A 16,223-nucleotide genomic window follows, 5' to 3' on the forward strand; every position below is an offset into this window, starting at 1 on the left:
CACACCACCACACCCGGCTAATTTTTGTATCTTCAGTAGAGACGGGGTTTCACCATGTTGGTCAGGCTGGTCTTGAACTCCTGACCTCGTGATAAGCCCGCCTCAGCCTTCCAAAATGTTGGATTACAGGCGTGAACCACTGGTGCCCAGCTGTAATGTTGTATTTCTTAAAAGTAAGCAAAGCCTTTGTCTTCCTTTGTTTAGATATTTTAAAACCTCAATGGCAACGCTGACCTGGTTATTTAAAATTAGCCAGCAAGATGTGTGCAGAAGTAGCCTACAAAGGAGATGAAGTAGAAACTATCTTAAAACACTGGTCCACAGACTTCTCTATTAAGACATAACAGCCTTTTGAAGAATACTCTCCAATGGTACTTTCTGCAAGGATGTAAACATTCTGTCACTGCTACTCATCACTGTTGAGCACCTGAAATGTAACTAGTGTAGTCAAGAATCTGAATGTTTAATTTTGATTAATTTTAATTTCCATTTAAATACTCACGTGGCTGGTGACTAGTATATTATAAACTACACTTATAGATATTAGTATCTTTATACCTATTATCATCATTGTAACCCAGAAATTTAAGATTTCTTAATTCAGGTCATGGAAAAACATTTTCACTTGTGAAATCTTTTTTTCATTTTAAAGTTCAGAGTATTAGATGTCAAACATACCCCCCAAAAAATCTTATTTTCTATTAGAAACTAAAATCAGTAAGAAACACGTGGTACATAAAGTCCACAATTTAGAATACTACATTTGCTGAAGTTTAATTTCTATTTTGAAATATACATATACATTGCTTTAAGCAAACAGTCCTATAAATTTGACTAAAACCAAAAGACTACAACTTTTCTTCTAAGATGACACCCTCTTCTCCCTGCTCTATGAAATTTTTCCTTTACCCTTGGTTCTCTTTTCAACCTTTCAGTTATATTATAAACATGGATTTTGCACTACCCTGGAAAAATTACCGCTATGTTATTTTTTTAAATGGGTCAAACTCCATATACAACTCTACAAAAACATTTTCTCTACCAGAAGAATCCTAGCCATGTACTTATGACTTGTATGTACAAGTATTCATAATGAAGAGTTAGAAATTCAAAGGGGCCGGGGCAGTGGCTGACCTCTGTAGTCCTGGCACTTTGGGAGGCCAAGGCAGGCAGATATCTTAAGCCCAGGAGTTTGACACTAACCTAGGCAACATGGTGAAAAGCCATCTCTACAAAAAATACAAAAAATTAGCCAGGCTTGGCGACCCCCGCCTATAGTCCCAGCTACTCGGGAGGCTGGGGTGGGAGGATCGCCTGAGCCCGGGAGGCAGAGGATACAGTGAGCTAAGATCATGCCACTGCACTCCAGTCTGGGCAACAGAGGGAGACCCCGTCTCAAAAAAAAAAAAAAAAAAAAAAAAAAGAGGCTGGGAACACGCCTGTAATCCCAGCACTTTGGAAGGCCGAGGTGGGCAGATCGTCTGAGGCCAAAAGTTTGAGACCAGCTGGTCAACATGGCAAAAGCCCATCTTTACTAAAATACAAAATTAGCTGGGTATGGTGGCACACACCTGTAATCCCAGCTACTTGAAGGACTGAGGCAGGAGAATCAGTTGAATGCGGGAGGCAGAGGTTGCAGCTAGCCAAGATCGTGCCACTGCACTTCAGCCTGGGCGACTGAGTGAGACTGTCTCAAAAAAAAAAAAAAAAAAAAGAAAGAAAGAAAGAGGTTAGGTGCAGTGGCTCACGGCTGTAATCCCAAGCACTTTGGGAGGCCAAGGAAGGCGGATCACTTGTGGTCAGGAGCTCAAGACCAGCGTGGCCAACATGGAGAAACTCCGTCTCTACTAAAAATAAAAACAATAGCTGGGCATGGTAGCACCCGCCTGTAATTCCAGCTACTCAGAAGGCTGAGGCATGAGAATCCCTTGAACCTAGGAGGTGGAGGTTGCAGTGGCACCACTGCACTCTAGCCTGGGTGACAGAGTGAGACTCTGTTTCAATAAGAAAGAAAAAAGGACAAAGAATGTTATTATAGAAAACTAAATAGGCCAGGCAGTGGCTCATGCCTGGAATGCTAGCACTTTGGGAGGCCAAGGTGAGAGGACTGCTTGAGGCCAGGAGTTTGAGATCAGTCTGGGCAACAAAGCAAGACCCTACATATACCATTAGCCAGGTGCGAAGGGACATGCCTATAGTCCCAGCTACTTGGGAGGCTAAGGCCAGGAGGATTGCTTGAACTCAGGAATTTGAGGTTACAGTGCACTATGATGGTGTCACTTGCACTCCAGCTTGAACGACAGAGCGAGACCCTGTCTCTTAAAAACAAAAACACTAAATAAACAAATATTCAGTTTGAAAAATACCTGAAAACCTTTTTTAAAAACTGTGGCAGAATTTCTTAAAAGGCAACAAGATTCTCAAATGTTTAAAGCACCTTTTTAGAGAAACATCCATCATTTCTGCGAAGAGTGTGAGCAGTTTACAATTACTGAGTTTCAGTTTTCAAATGTTCCAAACAAACAGTACTTATTTTTAAAAATTGCTTAACTCAGTTCAGTTTTTCCTGCTTCCAAATTAACTAGAAAAGTAATGTAGGCTGGGCGCGGTGGCTCACGCCTGTAATCCCAGCACTTTGGGAGGCCGAGGCGGGCGGATCACAAGGTCAGGAGATCGAGACCACGGTGAAACCCCGTCTCTACTAAAAATTACAAAAAATTAGCCGGGCGCGGTTATGGGCGCCTGTAGTCCCAGCTACTCGGGAGGCTGAGGCAGGAGAATGGCGTGAACCCGGGAGGCGGAGCTTGCAGTGAGCCGAGATCGCGCCACTGCACTCCAGCCTGGGCGACAGAGCGAGACTCCGTCTCAAAAAAAAAAAAAAAAAGAAAAGTAATGTAAAATCTGTTATCAATAGTCTAAAATTGACTCCACATTAAAGACTCTAAATCTACTCAAATAAGGACAGGTTACATAAGACATTTGCTGTGTTCAGTCGGCTATATACCAATTATTTTATACACAAAAAAGTTGCCTTACCTTGCTTTCACTGATTTCTCGTATCCACTCTTTTACCAGGTTATTTAGTTTTCCCAAAATTAAAATCCTGTTGATAAAACAATTATCAATCAAGTATTCCAGATCATTACTGATTAAGTTTCTCAAAGTTTTAAATAGGCATTCTTCCTAAATTATGATTTTTTAAGTGATCAGAAACACAGTATATTGTAGTTAGCACGTGCTCGCGCGTGCGCGCTCTCTCTCTCTCTCTCTCTCTCTCTATATATATACGGGCACTGTTACCCTGAGTAAGGTATTCCTCTTTCTCCAGACAATTCAGTACTATAATAACCAAAAGCATTAAAAAATCAGAATTATTGCTTTAAAAAAATAAACAACATCAAAATTAAGGGAAGAGAACTCTATGTAGAAAATAAAGTTTTCAGCCGGTTATAGTGGCTCACACCTGTAATTCCAACACTTTGGGAAGCCAAGGCGGGCAGATCACCGGAGGTCAGGAGTTCAAGACCAGCTTGGCCAACATGGTGAAACCCCATCTCTACTAAAAATACAAAAAATTAGGCAGGCGTGGTGGCGGGTACGGGCGTGGTGGTGGGTGCCTATAATCCCAGCTACTCGAAAGGCTGAGGCAGAAGAATCGCTTGAACCCAGGAGGCGGAGGCTGTGGTGAGCCAAGATCGTACCATTGCACTCCAGCCTGGGCAACAAGAGGAAGACTCTGTCTCAAAAAAACAAAAAAAAGTTTTCTCTCTTAAGTATCGCTCTTCTCTGAAACAGATATATAGATCTGGGCAAATAACCCTGGCCTTCTGAGTGAGTACAGAATGCCTCAAAATCAGTTTATGTTAACATCAATAAAAATTTCCAAGTTAAAAAAATACAGAATATCTATTTACCTGCGCTGCAGTTCCTCTTCCTCTTCGAAAACCCCAAAGGGTTTCAATGTCTCAATTAGTTTCTGTGTAAGTATGCAGTCAGTCTCCTTGGGGGCTGCTAAGCTGATAGGAGAAGTAATGCCATAGTGCTTCTGTGGCGGCTGTGTTTGTTGTGATCCCTGTGTTGTAACTGGACTATAAATAAAATTGGATAAAATTACTCCCAAAAGAATTCTACAATTTGAAACAAATCAGCATGACCAGAAAAACTAACTTAGTAACACACATTTCTAAACATGATTGGTTCCCTGCAATACCCCCAAAATTTTTATGACAAAAAGTGACCAAAAGCAAGTGACCAAAAAGAGAAAATTCTACCCCAAGGATTTTAACTCTGTCACTACTTAAACACCTAAGTTAGAATCCAGACCAAATACACTGCTAGAGAAAACACTATCCAGAATATAGTAAACTTCTGTAAAATTTCACCTCTTGAAAATAAGCCAAAATCTGTTTCTTAAACATTGATAAACACGCTACAAAAATGTTATTTTACCAATATAAGACATTCCCCAAATGAAACCTGGCATCTGACTCACAATGAACGAAGTTCATAGATAATGAAGCAAATAGCATAACAAAATTTGAAGGGAAAGAACTGTATTCACCCTAGGCTTGTTAATGATCTTTTAAAGAGATTTACACTTCAATAATGATGCTAGTCTAAAAGGTTTCTTTTACACACACACAGCTACATTTTTATCCATCTTAAGATAAGTTCCAAATTTGTAAAAAGGCATAGCATGCTTTAAATGCTTTGGAAATAAATTTGACTCAATCTTTTTTCATAATTTTTTTCATTAAATTAACTTTAAAAAGTCAACACAATATTTTTAAACTAACAGTTGAATAACATACAAAACCAAGTATATGATAAGGAAAGACCCCAAATCTGGATTAGTTATTTCTTCCAAATTCCATTCCTTAAGAAATTAAGTGTTTATAGGCCAGGTGTGGTGGCTCACACCTGTAATCCCAGCACTTTAGGAGGCTGAAGTGGGAGAAAGGCTTGAGCCCAGGAGTTGAGGCCAGCCTGGATAACATGTTGAAACCCCGTCTCTACTAAAAAAAAAAAAAAATGTATTTTACACACACACACACACACACACAGCTACTTTTTATTTTTTGAGATGGAGTCTCACTCTGCCACCCAGGCTGGAGTACAGTGGCGCGATCTCAGCTCACTGCAACCTCTGCCTTCCGGGTTCTACTGATTCTCCTGCCTCAGCCTCCCGAGTAGCTGGGATTACAGGTGCATGCCATCACACCTGGCTAATTTTTGTATTTTTGGTAGAGACAGGGTTTCACCATGTTGGCCATGCTGCTCTCAAACTCCTGACCTCAAGTGATCTGCTCCCTTTTGCCTCCCAAAGTGCTGGGATTACAGGCATAGGCCACCAAGCCCAACCACAGCTACTTTTTTACCAAGTTCTAAATACAATTTCTACTTTATAAGTTAAAGTGTGATAATCTACATAAGCAATAAAGTGCTAAATCTAAGAATGCTATACAGGTAAGGCTTATGATGCATTTACTACACAAATCCACTGGGTTCTGGTCTACACTGCGACTGCTAGACTGTTCTGTAATTTGTCTTGTGATATCAACACAGATCTAAGAATGCCAGGAAGCCCATACTGTATGTTACTAATTAGCTGCTGGACTGCATGTCATCTGTTTACTGTTGCCTGGTCTAGTTACATACTGTCTTAATTTTAATTCAGATTTTATAACAGCATTTACTGAATAAATACGAATCAGACATATCTCTTGCAGAAATTAATTCACGTTGGATCGTTTCCTCTTGCCCCTTTAATCTAAGCTGCATAGCTACTCGATACAATGTTCATCCACATCAGCACTAAGCATTTGCTGAAGACTTGCAAAAAGCATGATGTCTCACACTTGTAATCACAGCAAACTTTGGGAGGCCGAGGAGGGCAGATCATTTGTGGCCAGGAGTTCAAGACCAGCCCAGCCAACAAGGCGAAAACCCATTTCCACTAAAAATACAAAAATCAACCAGGTGTGATGACATGCTGTAATCTCAGCTACTCAGGAGGCTGAGACCGGAGAATCGTTCTAACCCAGGAAGTGGAGGTTTGCAGTGAGCCAAGATCATGCCACTGCACTCTGGCCTGGGCAACAAAGCAAAACTCCACCTCGGAAAAAAAACGAAACAAAACGTATTTGCTGAAGACGAAATAAAAATGTTCTGTTTTCTAATCGTATGCAGCACCTACTGCACTCTGGCCTGGGCAACAGAGCAAAACTCCACCTCAAAAAAAAAAAAAAAAGTATTTGCTGAAGACGAAATAAAAATGTTCTGTTTTCTAATCATATGCAGCATCTCCTAAGGTTAAAATATACACATGAAGTATAACTGAATTCATAATGTCTTGGTCATTACACACAGGTTTTTTTTCCCCCTAGTTTTATTGAGGTATCATTGACATACCAAAAATACTGAACGTAATTAATGTATATAATCTGGTAAGTTTGGACATATGCGTACACTTGTAGTTCCATTAGCATAATCAAGGTAATAAACACATCCATTACCTCCAAAAGTTTCCCTGTGTGCCCCTCTGGTTTTCTGCCGTAAGAGCACGGAACTTGAGATCACTCTTTTTTTTTTTTTTTTTTTTTTTTTTACTTTTTTTTTTTTTTGAGACGGAGTCTCGCTCTGTCGCCCAGTCTGGAGTGCAGTGGCGCGATCTCGGCTCACTGCAAGCTCCACCTCCCGGGTTCACGCCATTCTCCTGCCTCAGCCTCCCGAGTAGCTGGGACTACAGGCGCCCACAACCGCGCCCGGCTAATTTTTTTTGTACTTTTAGTAGAGACGGGGTTTCACCGTGGTCTCGATCTCCTGACCTTGTGATCCGCCCGCCTCGGCCTCCCAAAGTGCTGGGATTACAGGCGTGAGCCACCGCGCCCGGCAGAGATCACTCTTAAATTTTCAAGTGCACAATACAAACTATGCTTACCACCTATCCTAACGTAATTGTATTATCTTGTGTTATTCATTGCTTCATGAGTTTTTCTTAGTAAACTACAGTCCTTCACAATTATCCTGGGATTATGAATGCTTTCATAAATGATTTTAACATGAGTAAAGCCAGAAAAAAGAAGTGTAAAAACTTCATTTTGTCTAGGCTAGATCTGGTTCAAGCAAGGAAAGCTTGTAAGTCAAGTATAAGCTGAAATCGTATTTTTGTAGCCTCAAGCAATAAATCTCTATTTTTGTTTTGTGCAAGTAATATGTTTCTCTGCATTCTTTTCCATTCTCAAGGAATTAAATTCATTACCAGTTCAGTTTGGATCATTAAAAAAACAGAGTATCCATTGTAAGATTCCTCTATCTTTCCCATTTTTTTCTTATTCAAATCTTCAGACTTTCATTGTCATAATAAACAACGCTTGGAAAGCTCCTGTCTACTTTAACTTTCTCACTAGAATGTTAGAATACAGGCCCTGATTTCTAAACGTGCACAAGATTTGCTCAGCCTAATTTGAAAAAATACTGATTACACTAACATTTTGATAGGGAAATAAATCACATGCAAGCTGGAAATTTTTATTTACTTTATTCCAAATGTAGGCACATCATCCAGCCTCAGTATTACTTTGTGTCAATATAAAACCACATGTATTCCACCTAATTCAAGAAAGAACATATATGGGCCAGGAACCGTGGCTCATGCTTATAATTCCAATGCTTAAGGAGGCACGGCAGGGGAAAATCACTTGAAGTCAGGAATTGACCAGCCTGGGCAACACAGCGAGACAGTCATCTGTATGAAAAATAAAAATTAGCTGGGCTTAGTGGCACAAGCCCGTAGTCCTAGCTACTCCGGAGCCTGAGGCAGGAGGATGGCTTGAGCCCAGGAGTTTGAGATAGGAACCCAGGAGGGAGGGAGGGAGGGAAGAAGGAAGAGAGGGAGAGATGGAGGGAAGGAGAGGATGGAAGGGGAAGGAAGGAAAGAAAGTAAAGGAAAAACTATGTAACAAGACCTACCAAATAAAAAAAAACAAATGCATACTCTGAAATTTACAAGATACTTGTGTATCCAATAAAAATGGCTCAGCATGAGCTTAAGGAGCTAGACTAAGAATTCCAGACTCCCAGATATTTCAAATGTCCAAAATGTCCAAAGTAGAAACATTAAACATTATAACACTTTAAATGAAAGTGAAGATTTTCCATTTAACATTAGAAATAAAGTAGAATGATAAAACAGTTTAAGAAATCTTTTTGTTGCTGTTCTCCTTCCAACAAAACTATATACTCCAATATTGGGCAATCTGGAACATAAACCTCCAAAGATTAAGGATTCTTCTGCCTTATATATGCACTGACACTCTCCTGGAACCATACACCAGACAGCTACCAACCCCAAGAATACAAAGTTCTTCCTCCCATTTTTGAACGCACTAGACATCTATCCATTCTAGAAACATTTTACCAGTATTTAATTTTCTTCAGATACTATTGTACTTTGAAAAATAAACTTCTATAACTTATGTAACACAAAAACAAAAAACACAAACCAGACATATAGCTGCAGTATTTGTGATTCCTTAAAATGTCTTCCTGGTTTTTAATATCAAGAACACTGTGCTTTGCTTGAGCAACTGGTCCATTTTCATCTCACCAATATAATTAGTATTTACCTTTAGGGTACCGCCTGAATTTTTAGAGTGTGACTGGCAGCCATCTAGCAAGCTCTCTACTCTATAAAAATACAAAAATTACTGTATTTCCTTAAGAACTATTTTTAGTAACCCAATTTTTTGCTCCATTGTGTATCTATCCTTATTCTTCCTTTTCATCCACATCTAATGCAAACATCTTGTCAGTTTTTAATATTATGACTAAAGCATTCTTAAAAGTTTTCATCCTTTCTGGATCAGAGTTACACATAAATAGATACCTACATATAATAGTACATATATGAATTCTGCCCCCTCTCAAAACCACAAAAGACAGCCAAACACTCCTCCCCTACAAACACCTTTTTTTTTTACTGGTTCAAGGTATTGTATAAAGAATTTTCAGAACTCTTCTCTCCTTAGAATATGCAGAGTTTTCTTTATAATATTTAAATTATTTTCATCAAGGCAAAGTTCACATAGAACACATGCCTTTTAATTGTTTTAGCATTCTATATAACAATTCCTTTTCAACTATTCTAGTTCTAACTCTTGGCAATCGTGGTTCCAACTCCTTTCCTTCTACTCCTTTGTCACATGGTTCCACCAGGCATACTACTACTAAGTATGTCTTCCTAAAATACAACTGTATACTAAAAAACTGTAACTTCTGGTAATGGCATTCAAGACAGACTACAAAGTCTGGTCTCAACTCAAAAATAATCTGATAAAAAAGGGAGAAAGCAAGCCTGATTCCACTTCTACTCATCGTATTACTCTGGTTTCATTTCTGCCACTAGTTATATTATTCTTGGTAAGCTGCATCTCTGTGGATTTACCTTAGAATTATTATATCTCTTCGTTACTTTGGATAACAAACTAGGAATTTTACAAGTACAGCATATAACACTAACAAGAAGTTTCCAAATACAAAAGTTTTTAGACCAAAGCTGAGACACAGGTCTTTCCTTTCCCCATTCAGGGCTGTCAAGATGACTCTAATTAGGATAAATATCTAGGAACTTAGAATAGTGACATTTTTGTTGACTGTTGGCTATTTTGGCGGGATATTTGTTTCAAAAGGTTAGACATTCAACTTAACTAATACATACAATCTCAACTATCAAGAACCACCTTGGTACAGTAGTTAGAAATCTAATGCAAACAGTGCAAGTTCCTATGATTTGTTAACTGGAGTTTAATGGTCATACATTCAAATAGGCAAAGTATGATCATCTTCGCACATACAAAGATCCCATTTCAAGTCAGTGAAGACGACTATGAAATACTTGAATGGCCTTGATTGTCCATAGTAAAATCTAAATCCCAGATGCTATTTCAAAAATATTTAAAAAGCATAAAGGCACTAAAAGAAAATAAAAAACATTTTCAGAGCCTTACTCAAGCAAGACACAAAACGCAAAAGCCATAAAAACAGGTTTACCTGTATCAAAATATTCCAACTTTTATATAGTAACAATATAGCACATAAGGAAAGTTAAAGCAAATGATAAAAGGAGAAAATACATGCAACTTATGTCAAAACAGTAATAGTCTGAATACATAAAGAATTCATCAATTTTTTAAAAAGTTTCACTGCATATCAGGGAAGCAAATTAACACAACCAGATAATGAAAAACAAAATTTAATGTATGTGGTAAGAATGAAAGACCAAAAAACCTCCAATGTTGGCAATGGTGTAAAAAAAAAAAAAAATGAGCCCTTATTCATCAGGATGAAAGCAAACTTGTTACATCATTTTAAAAAGCAATCTGGTATTTATCAAAATTAAAAATGCACATACCAATTTTAAAAGTTTGTCTAGCAACTTTATCTCCAGCGATCTACTTATTACAGAAATACTAGGACAGAAATACTAGGGCAGAAGGCTCAAACTGAAAGCCCTGAAGTTGGAAGACATATTCTCTTTAATCACACATTTTTAAACTATAAAATATTACATAAAAAGCTAAATCCCCAGGCCTGGTGCAGTGGCACAGACCTGTAATACCAACACTTTGGGAGGCTGAGGCAGGAGGATCCCTTGAGCCCAGGAGTTTGAGACCAGCCTGGACAACATAGAAAGACCCCATCTGTACAAAAAGTTTAAAAATTAGCCAGCTGTAGGGGCATGCACCTGTAGTGCCAGCTACTCAGAAGGCTGAGGCAAGAGGATCTCTTGAGCCCAGGAAGCTGAGGCTGTAGTGAGCCGTGATCACATCACTGCAATCCAGCCTGGGTGACGAGACTCCATCCCCCAAAAAAGTAAAAAACAAACAATAAAAAATATATAAATTTCCAGCCACTCCTAGAGTATGGGTGCAAAGACTGGAAGACAGACCAAAATAGGGACCCAAACTCCGGCACAATAGAAATAAGCTTGAAATGAGCAGTGTCTATCCCAGGGCTATCCCCTAAAAAGGGAGTTCATTTGGTACTTAGTTCATTCATTTGTAAGTTAACTCTCTTGATCTCATAGGTTCTGGAATTTGAACCTTTCTCATAGAACTAACACAGAAAGGTATTCAAGGTTGTTCACTGAGGAGAGTATGCAATGAAGTAAAACTGGAAACCACCTAAATATCCATCAATAAAGAACTGGTTAATTACAGTACATGCTTACAACTTAAAACTATGCCACAATAAAGAAATGAGATAGTACATGTAGCAGCATGCATATCAGGAGAAAAAAAAAGTGGCAGAATATAATTATGATCAGTTGCCATCTACTGAAATTTCAACATATCCCACATATTAAGTCAAGCACTTTACATTATTCCTAAACTTTTCTAACAACTCTTACTATTAAACTAAGAAAGAAGGCTTGACTAAGTTTACTGGACCAGAATATGAACCTAGATATCTGATTTCATAGTCTATAATAATCATCTCTATACTGAAGCACCTCTGTACATCACTTACAATATGTAGTCATATAGATACAGTTTTTTTATTATTATTGTTTTTAGAGATGGGGTCTTGCTCTGTTGCCCAGGCTGATCTAAACTCTTGAGCTCAGGTGATCCTCCCTCATAGCTCAGATTACAGGCATGCACCATGACACCCAGTTATTTATTTATTTATTTATTTATTTATTTATTTATTTATTTTTTTGAGACGGAGTCTTGCTCTGTAGCCCGGGCTGGAGTGCAGTGGCCGGATCTCAGCTCACTGCAAGCTCCGCCTCCCGGGTTTACGCCATTCTCCTGCCTCAGCCTCCGGAGTAGCCGGGACTACAGGCGCCCGCCACCTCGCCCGGCTAGTTTTCTGTATTTTTAGTAGAGACGGGGTTTCACGGTGTTAGCCAGGATGGTCTCGATCTCCTGACCTCGTGATCTGCCCGTCTCGGCCTCCCAAAGTGCTGGGATTACAGGCTTGAGCCACCGCGCCCGGCCTAGTTATTTATTTTTAACTATTTGTATATTATGTCTATAACACATTCATAGAAACACAACCAAGCAGAATTGAGACCATAATATTTTGCCTTATATTTTATAAACTTGTTTCAACTTGTTAAATTATTTAAAGTAGATATTAATAATCTTGCAAAAGTTGAAAGTCAACTAATTCTACCATTCACCATTAAATTAGAATAGTTATAGCAAAGAGGCTAAAATCACCCCTAAAATGTCAGCAAGGGGCACCAAATAAATCCTCAAATTAAAATAATTCGCTTTTGGTTATTAGCTAAAAACTCAGTTCATGCTAATTAAAACACTATTTTGTGAAACAAACCAAGATTTTTTAAATAGCTTTTTAGTGCAATACTCTGTGGCTAGAAATAGTAAATCCAAAGCAAATATTGCTTTATTTATTGCTCCAGGAAGCTGCTAGGCCAACCAAGGTTATTAAACATCAACTCAATTTTCCTAAAAGCACTTTTTTTCTCATCTACCTTTTGTCAGAAAGTACAGTATTTATTAGGTTGAAATGTACCGAATTCCTAAATATGCATAAAAGACAATGTTAAATAAAATCAGATATACAAAGATGCTTAAGGTAGTCTCTGTTTTCAATGACAATCTCAAATTTAGTCTGGGATTCAGATCCTTAAACAAGTCCAAAGTAGAAGCTTGGAAAAAAAAAATTAAAGAAACAAAGATAAAAACATGACTATGCCAGAAGGTTAAGGTGTACACAGTAAATGATTGGAAGGGAGAAGCGCAATCTAGACAGACGACTACTAACACACAAAAGGACAGAATATCGTATTTCCATTGGTGTTTTCCTCAAATAGTTAATGTTTAAGTACTTTGCATCTCAATTTAATTTTTTTTAACAGAGTCGGAGTCTCACCACGTTGCCCAGGCTGGTCTCAAACGCCTGGGCTCAAGCAATCCTCCCACTTTGACCTCCCAAAGTGCTGGGATTACAGGCATGAGCCACCACAGCCCGCCTGTGTCTCAATGTATACAAAGCTCATCAGGCACTACTGATAGTAGGCATTTGGAACAAGTTGTGGCCCATGATATTAACAGAGTCAACTGTCCCAATTCATAGCTACTACTTAACAGAAAATGCTTGATGATGTGCATGATGGAGTTAAAACTGAAAGCCAAACTTGCTAATCTTGTTCTTTGGAAGCCATCGGAGAGACTGCAGTAACTGACAGAAGGCACAATTCCCCACAGTACCAGGTGCTGCTGAAAGGTCTCCACCTTAATGTGCTCATTCGAAGGACATGAACAAAAAAGACACAGGGATCTCTCTAAGTATCTCAATGTGCATTAAATATTAATTCTGAGCCAAAATAATACAATCTCCTTTTTAACAAGGTATGCAGCATATGATGATAGTAGTTTAGAGGCAAGAATATTGCCAAAATAACGTATATGCTAAGAAATTAAAAGGCTGGTTAAATGGCCCACCATAAGGTGTTCTGTGTAAGTGGTAATAAAAATATTTAGACCCCACTATATTCTTAAAAATGTACTGCAGGTGGGCAATCCAGTCAATAGTTAGTAAAGCAGTAGCAGAGGCTCAAAGATGACATAATTGTTTACGCTCAAGGAGAATAAAGCATGTATGATAAAGCCCAAGGCCAAACTGAAAATTCAAGGTTGCTTATGCACAGAAAGGGTACTTGCTGTTCAATTACTACAATAGCCAAGTTATTTTTCCTCACTTCATAAGAGTACTTCCAACTGCCCCTTTGCGCACAAGTGCATGTATTTGTGTGTGTATGTCCCTCTCTCTCATATGGCTAGGAGAAACTTAAAAAAAAAAAAAGTTGAATTGTGCACTCCTACATCAACTTGCCAAGTACAACTTGCAAATGAAAGAAATGTAAATTTAATAAAGTATGAAACAGGACCTGAAGAAGTATGAAAGAGTGCGAAAATGTATCAGAAAATAATCAAAATCATAGTAAGTCATAGTGCTACAGATTCATACTACTAATTTCAGGAAATGCAATTTAAATGTTTCTAAGGATCAAAATGACGGAAACACTATACTTGATCAACCCAAAAGTTATAAAAACTGCCATAAAATGCAAGAAGCCAATTTCTGGACAAAATACAGAGGGAATACAAATTTGAAAAATAATTATGTAACAAAAGAGGAAGAAAGAAATCTAACAGAATGCCTCTATTTTTTCTTCCCAAATCCTTAAGTTTCCACAAATGAGATTGCTATACAGTTCAGCAGGCCTACATACAATCCAAAGATTTAAAAAAAAAAAAAAAAAAGGCAACTCCCACAAAAGGTACTGGCCACAAAGTGGGGTCTGTAAGTGGCAAATCTGTGCATGGCTTTAAATAAGAATATATACACAAATAAAGTCACTAAAAGTATAGTCGTGTGCCACATAACAGCATTTTTCAGTCAAGGACAGACCACATATATAACAATGGTCCCGTAACAGTATAAGACCGTATTTTTACTATTCCTTTTGTGTTTACATACATTTAGATACACAAATGCTTCCTAATGTATTACAACTACTTACAGTATTCAGTACAGTAACACGCTGTACAGGTTTACAGCCTAGGAGCAACAGGCTGTATCACACAGCCGAGGTGCATAGTAGGCTATACCATTTAGGTTTGTGTAAGTACACTGTTCCCACAGTAAAATCACCTAACACATTTTTTCAGAATATATCCAATCATTAAGCGATGCACAAGATCTCAGGTTCTATAGTATGTTACATTCTGCATATACTACAAGTATATACTATATGTTACTTTGGTTTATATACTTTTGTATGTATTTTTCACTATATAAATACTTTGAGATTTAAATGTTATACACACAAAAAACTTGAGCTTGAAAATTATTTCTACTTGAAACTATATAGAGATTCCAACTGGCCAGGCGTGGTGGCTCATGCCTGTAATCTCAGCATTTTGGGAGGCCAAAGCGGGATTGTTTGAGCCCAGGAGTTTGAGACCAGCCTAGGCAACGTGGCAAAACACTCTCACAATAAAAAATACAAAAATTAGCCACGTATGGTGGGGCATGCCTGTAGTCCCAGATACTCAGGAGGCTGAGGTGGGAGGATCCCTTGAGCCTGGGAGGTCAAACCTGCAGTGAGCCATGATCACACAACTGCATTCCAGCCTGGGTAGCAGTGACACCCTGTCTCAAAAATAAAGACTCCAACTGAGCTAACCACACATGGTTCCCTACAGTGTCCACAGGAAATGGTATAGTGTACTGGAATGAGAATGGAACATGGAATCCAGAGCTGATTTAAGCCCCAATCTACAATTTAGTACCTTTATGACCTCTGTCAAGTATTCTTTTGAGCCTCCACTTTAACCAACTTTTAGGGGAACCAATTACCTCCTATAATGTTGCTGCTTTGTAAATCATAAACTGGCATTGTCCAATTATTTAAAAGCTGCTAAGTAATTAGAACCCTGAACATACAGAATAAAACAGATACACATACCCTCCCAAAATTAGAACTAGCTGAGAAGTCAAATGGTCTCTTTTTACCTGAAAGAAGCTAGCTTTATAAACTTGCCTAGATAAAACTAAAGATGAAATTTAATTGTAATGCTAACCTAAAGTTGACTTAGTTAACCAGGAATAGAATGTTCTGATGAGTCAAAACATTTTTAAAGTCGTTATCAAGCCAGAACTGGCTTCTGCCTTAAGAAAGTGAGGAAAACAATCAGGGATAGGAACTGAGCAGGCTCATAAATTTACTCAACTCCCATACCCTTCCAAGTTCTCTACCAAAAAATATGGACTGAAAATATGTTTCAGGTAAACCACCACATCTCAAAACCATAGTCAACATTTACTGAGCAGCAATTCACTATAAAAACTCCAAATTTTAAAATCTGAGAATCAAAATCTCACAGTTCTGTTATCTTTCCTAAAGGTTATCTAATACATTGTTTTTCACTGACAACAACAAAAAAATTTTATTTAAATCACAGTGGGTTGGGGTGGAGTGGGGTGCAGGTCCATCCCCAGACAGTGTTCAGAAAACCGCCAGAGACCGGGTGTGGTGGGCCTGTAATCCCAGCACTTTGGGAGGCCAAGGCAGGCAGATCACCAGAGGTCAGGAGTTCGAGACCAGCCTGGCCAATACGGCGAAACCCTGTCTCTACTAAAAATACAAAAATTAGCCGGACGTGGTGGCACAGGCCTAATCCCAA

General features: G+C 38.5%; 1 protein-coding gene across 6 annotated transcripts in view; it reads right to left on the reverse strand.

The window, feature by feature from the left end:
• LOC105467449 (poly(A) polymerase alpha) overlaps positions 1–16,223 on the reverse strand; it is a 65,116-nt gene that overhangs the window by 43,198 nt on the left and 5,695 nt on the right. For all 6 annotated transcript variants that reach the window (XM_011717054.3, XM_071099635.1, XM_071099634.1 and 3 more), the window contains exons 2-3: positions 3,915–4,088; positions 3,037–3,103 (exon numbers count right to left, since the gene is read on the reverse strand). In XM_011717054.3, the coding sequence (XP_011715356.1) occupies positions 3,037–3,103; positions 3,915–4,088 (241 nt within the window). The remainder of the gene's footprint in view (positions 1–3,036; positions 3,104–3,914; positions 4,089–16,223) is intronic.

Source organism: Macaca nemestrina, chromosome 7 (genome assembly GCF_043159975.1).
Source record: "Macaca nemestrina isolate mMacNem1 chromosome 7, mMacNem.hap1, whole genome shotgun sequence".
Taxonomy (NCBI): domain Eukaryota; kingdom Metazoa; phylum Chordata; class Mammalia; order Primates; family Cercopithecidae; genus Macaca; species Macaca nemestrina.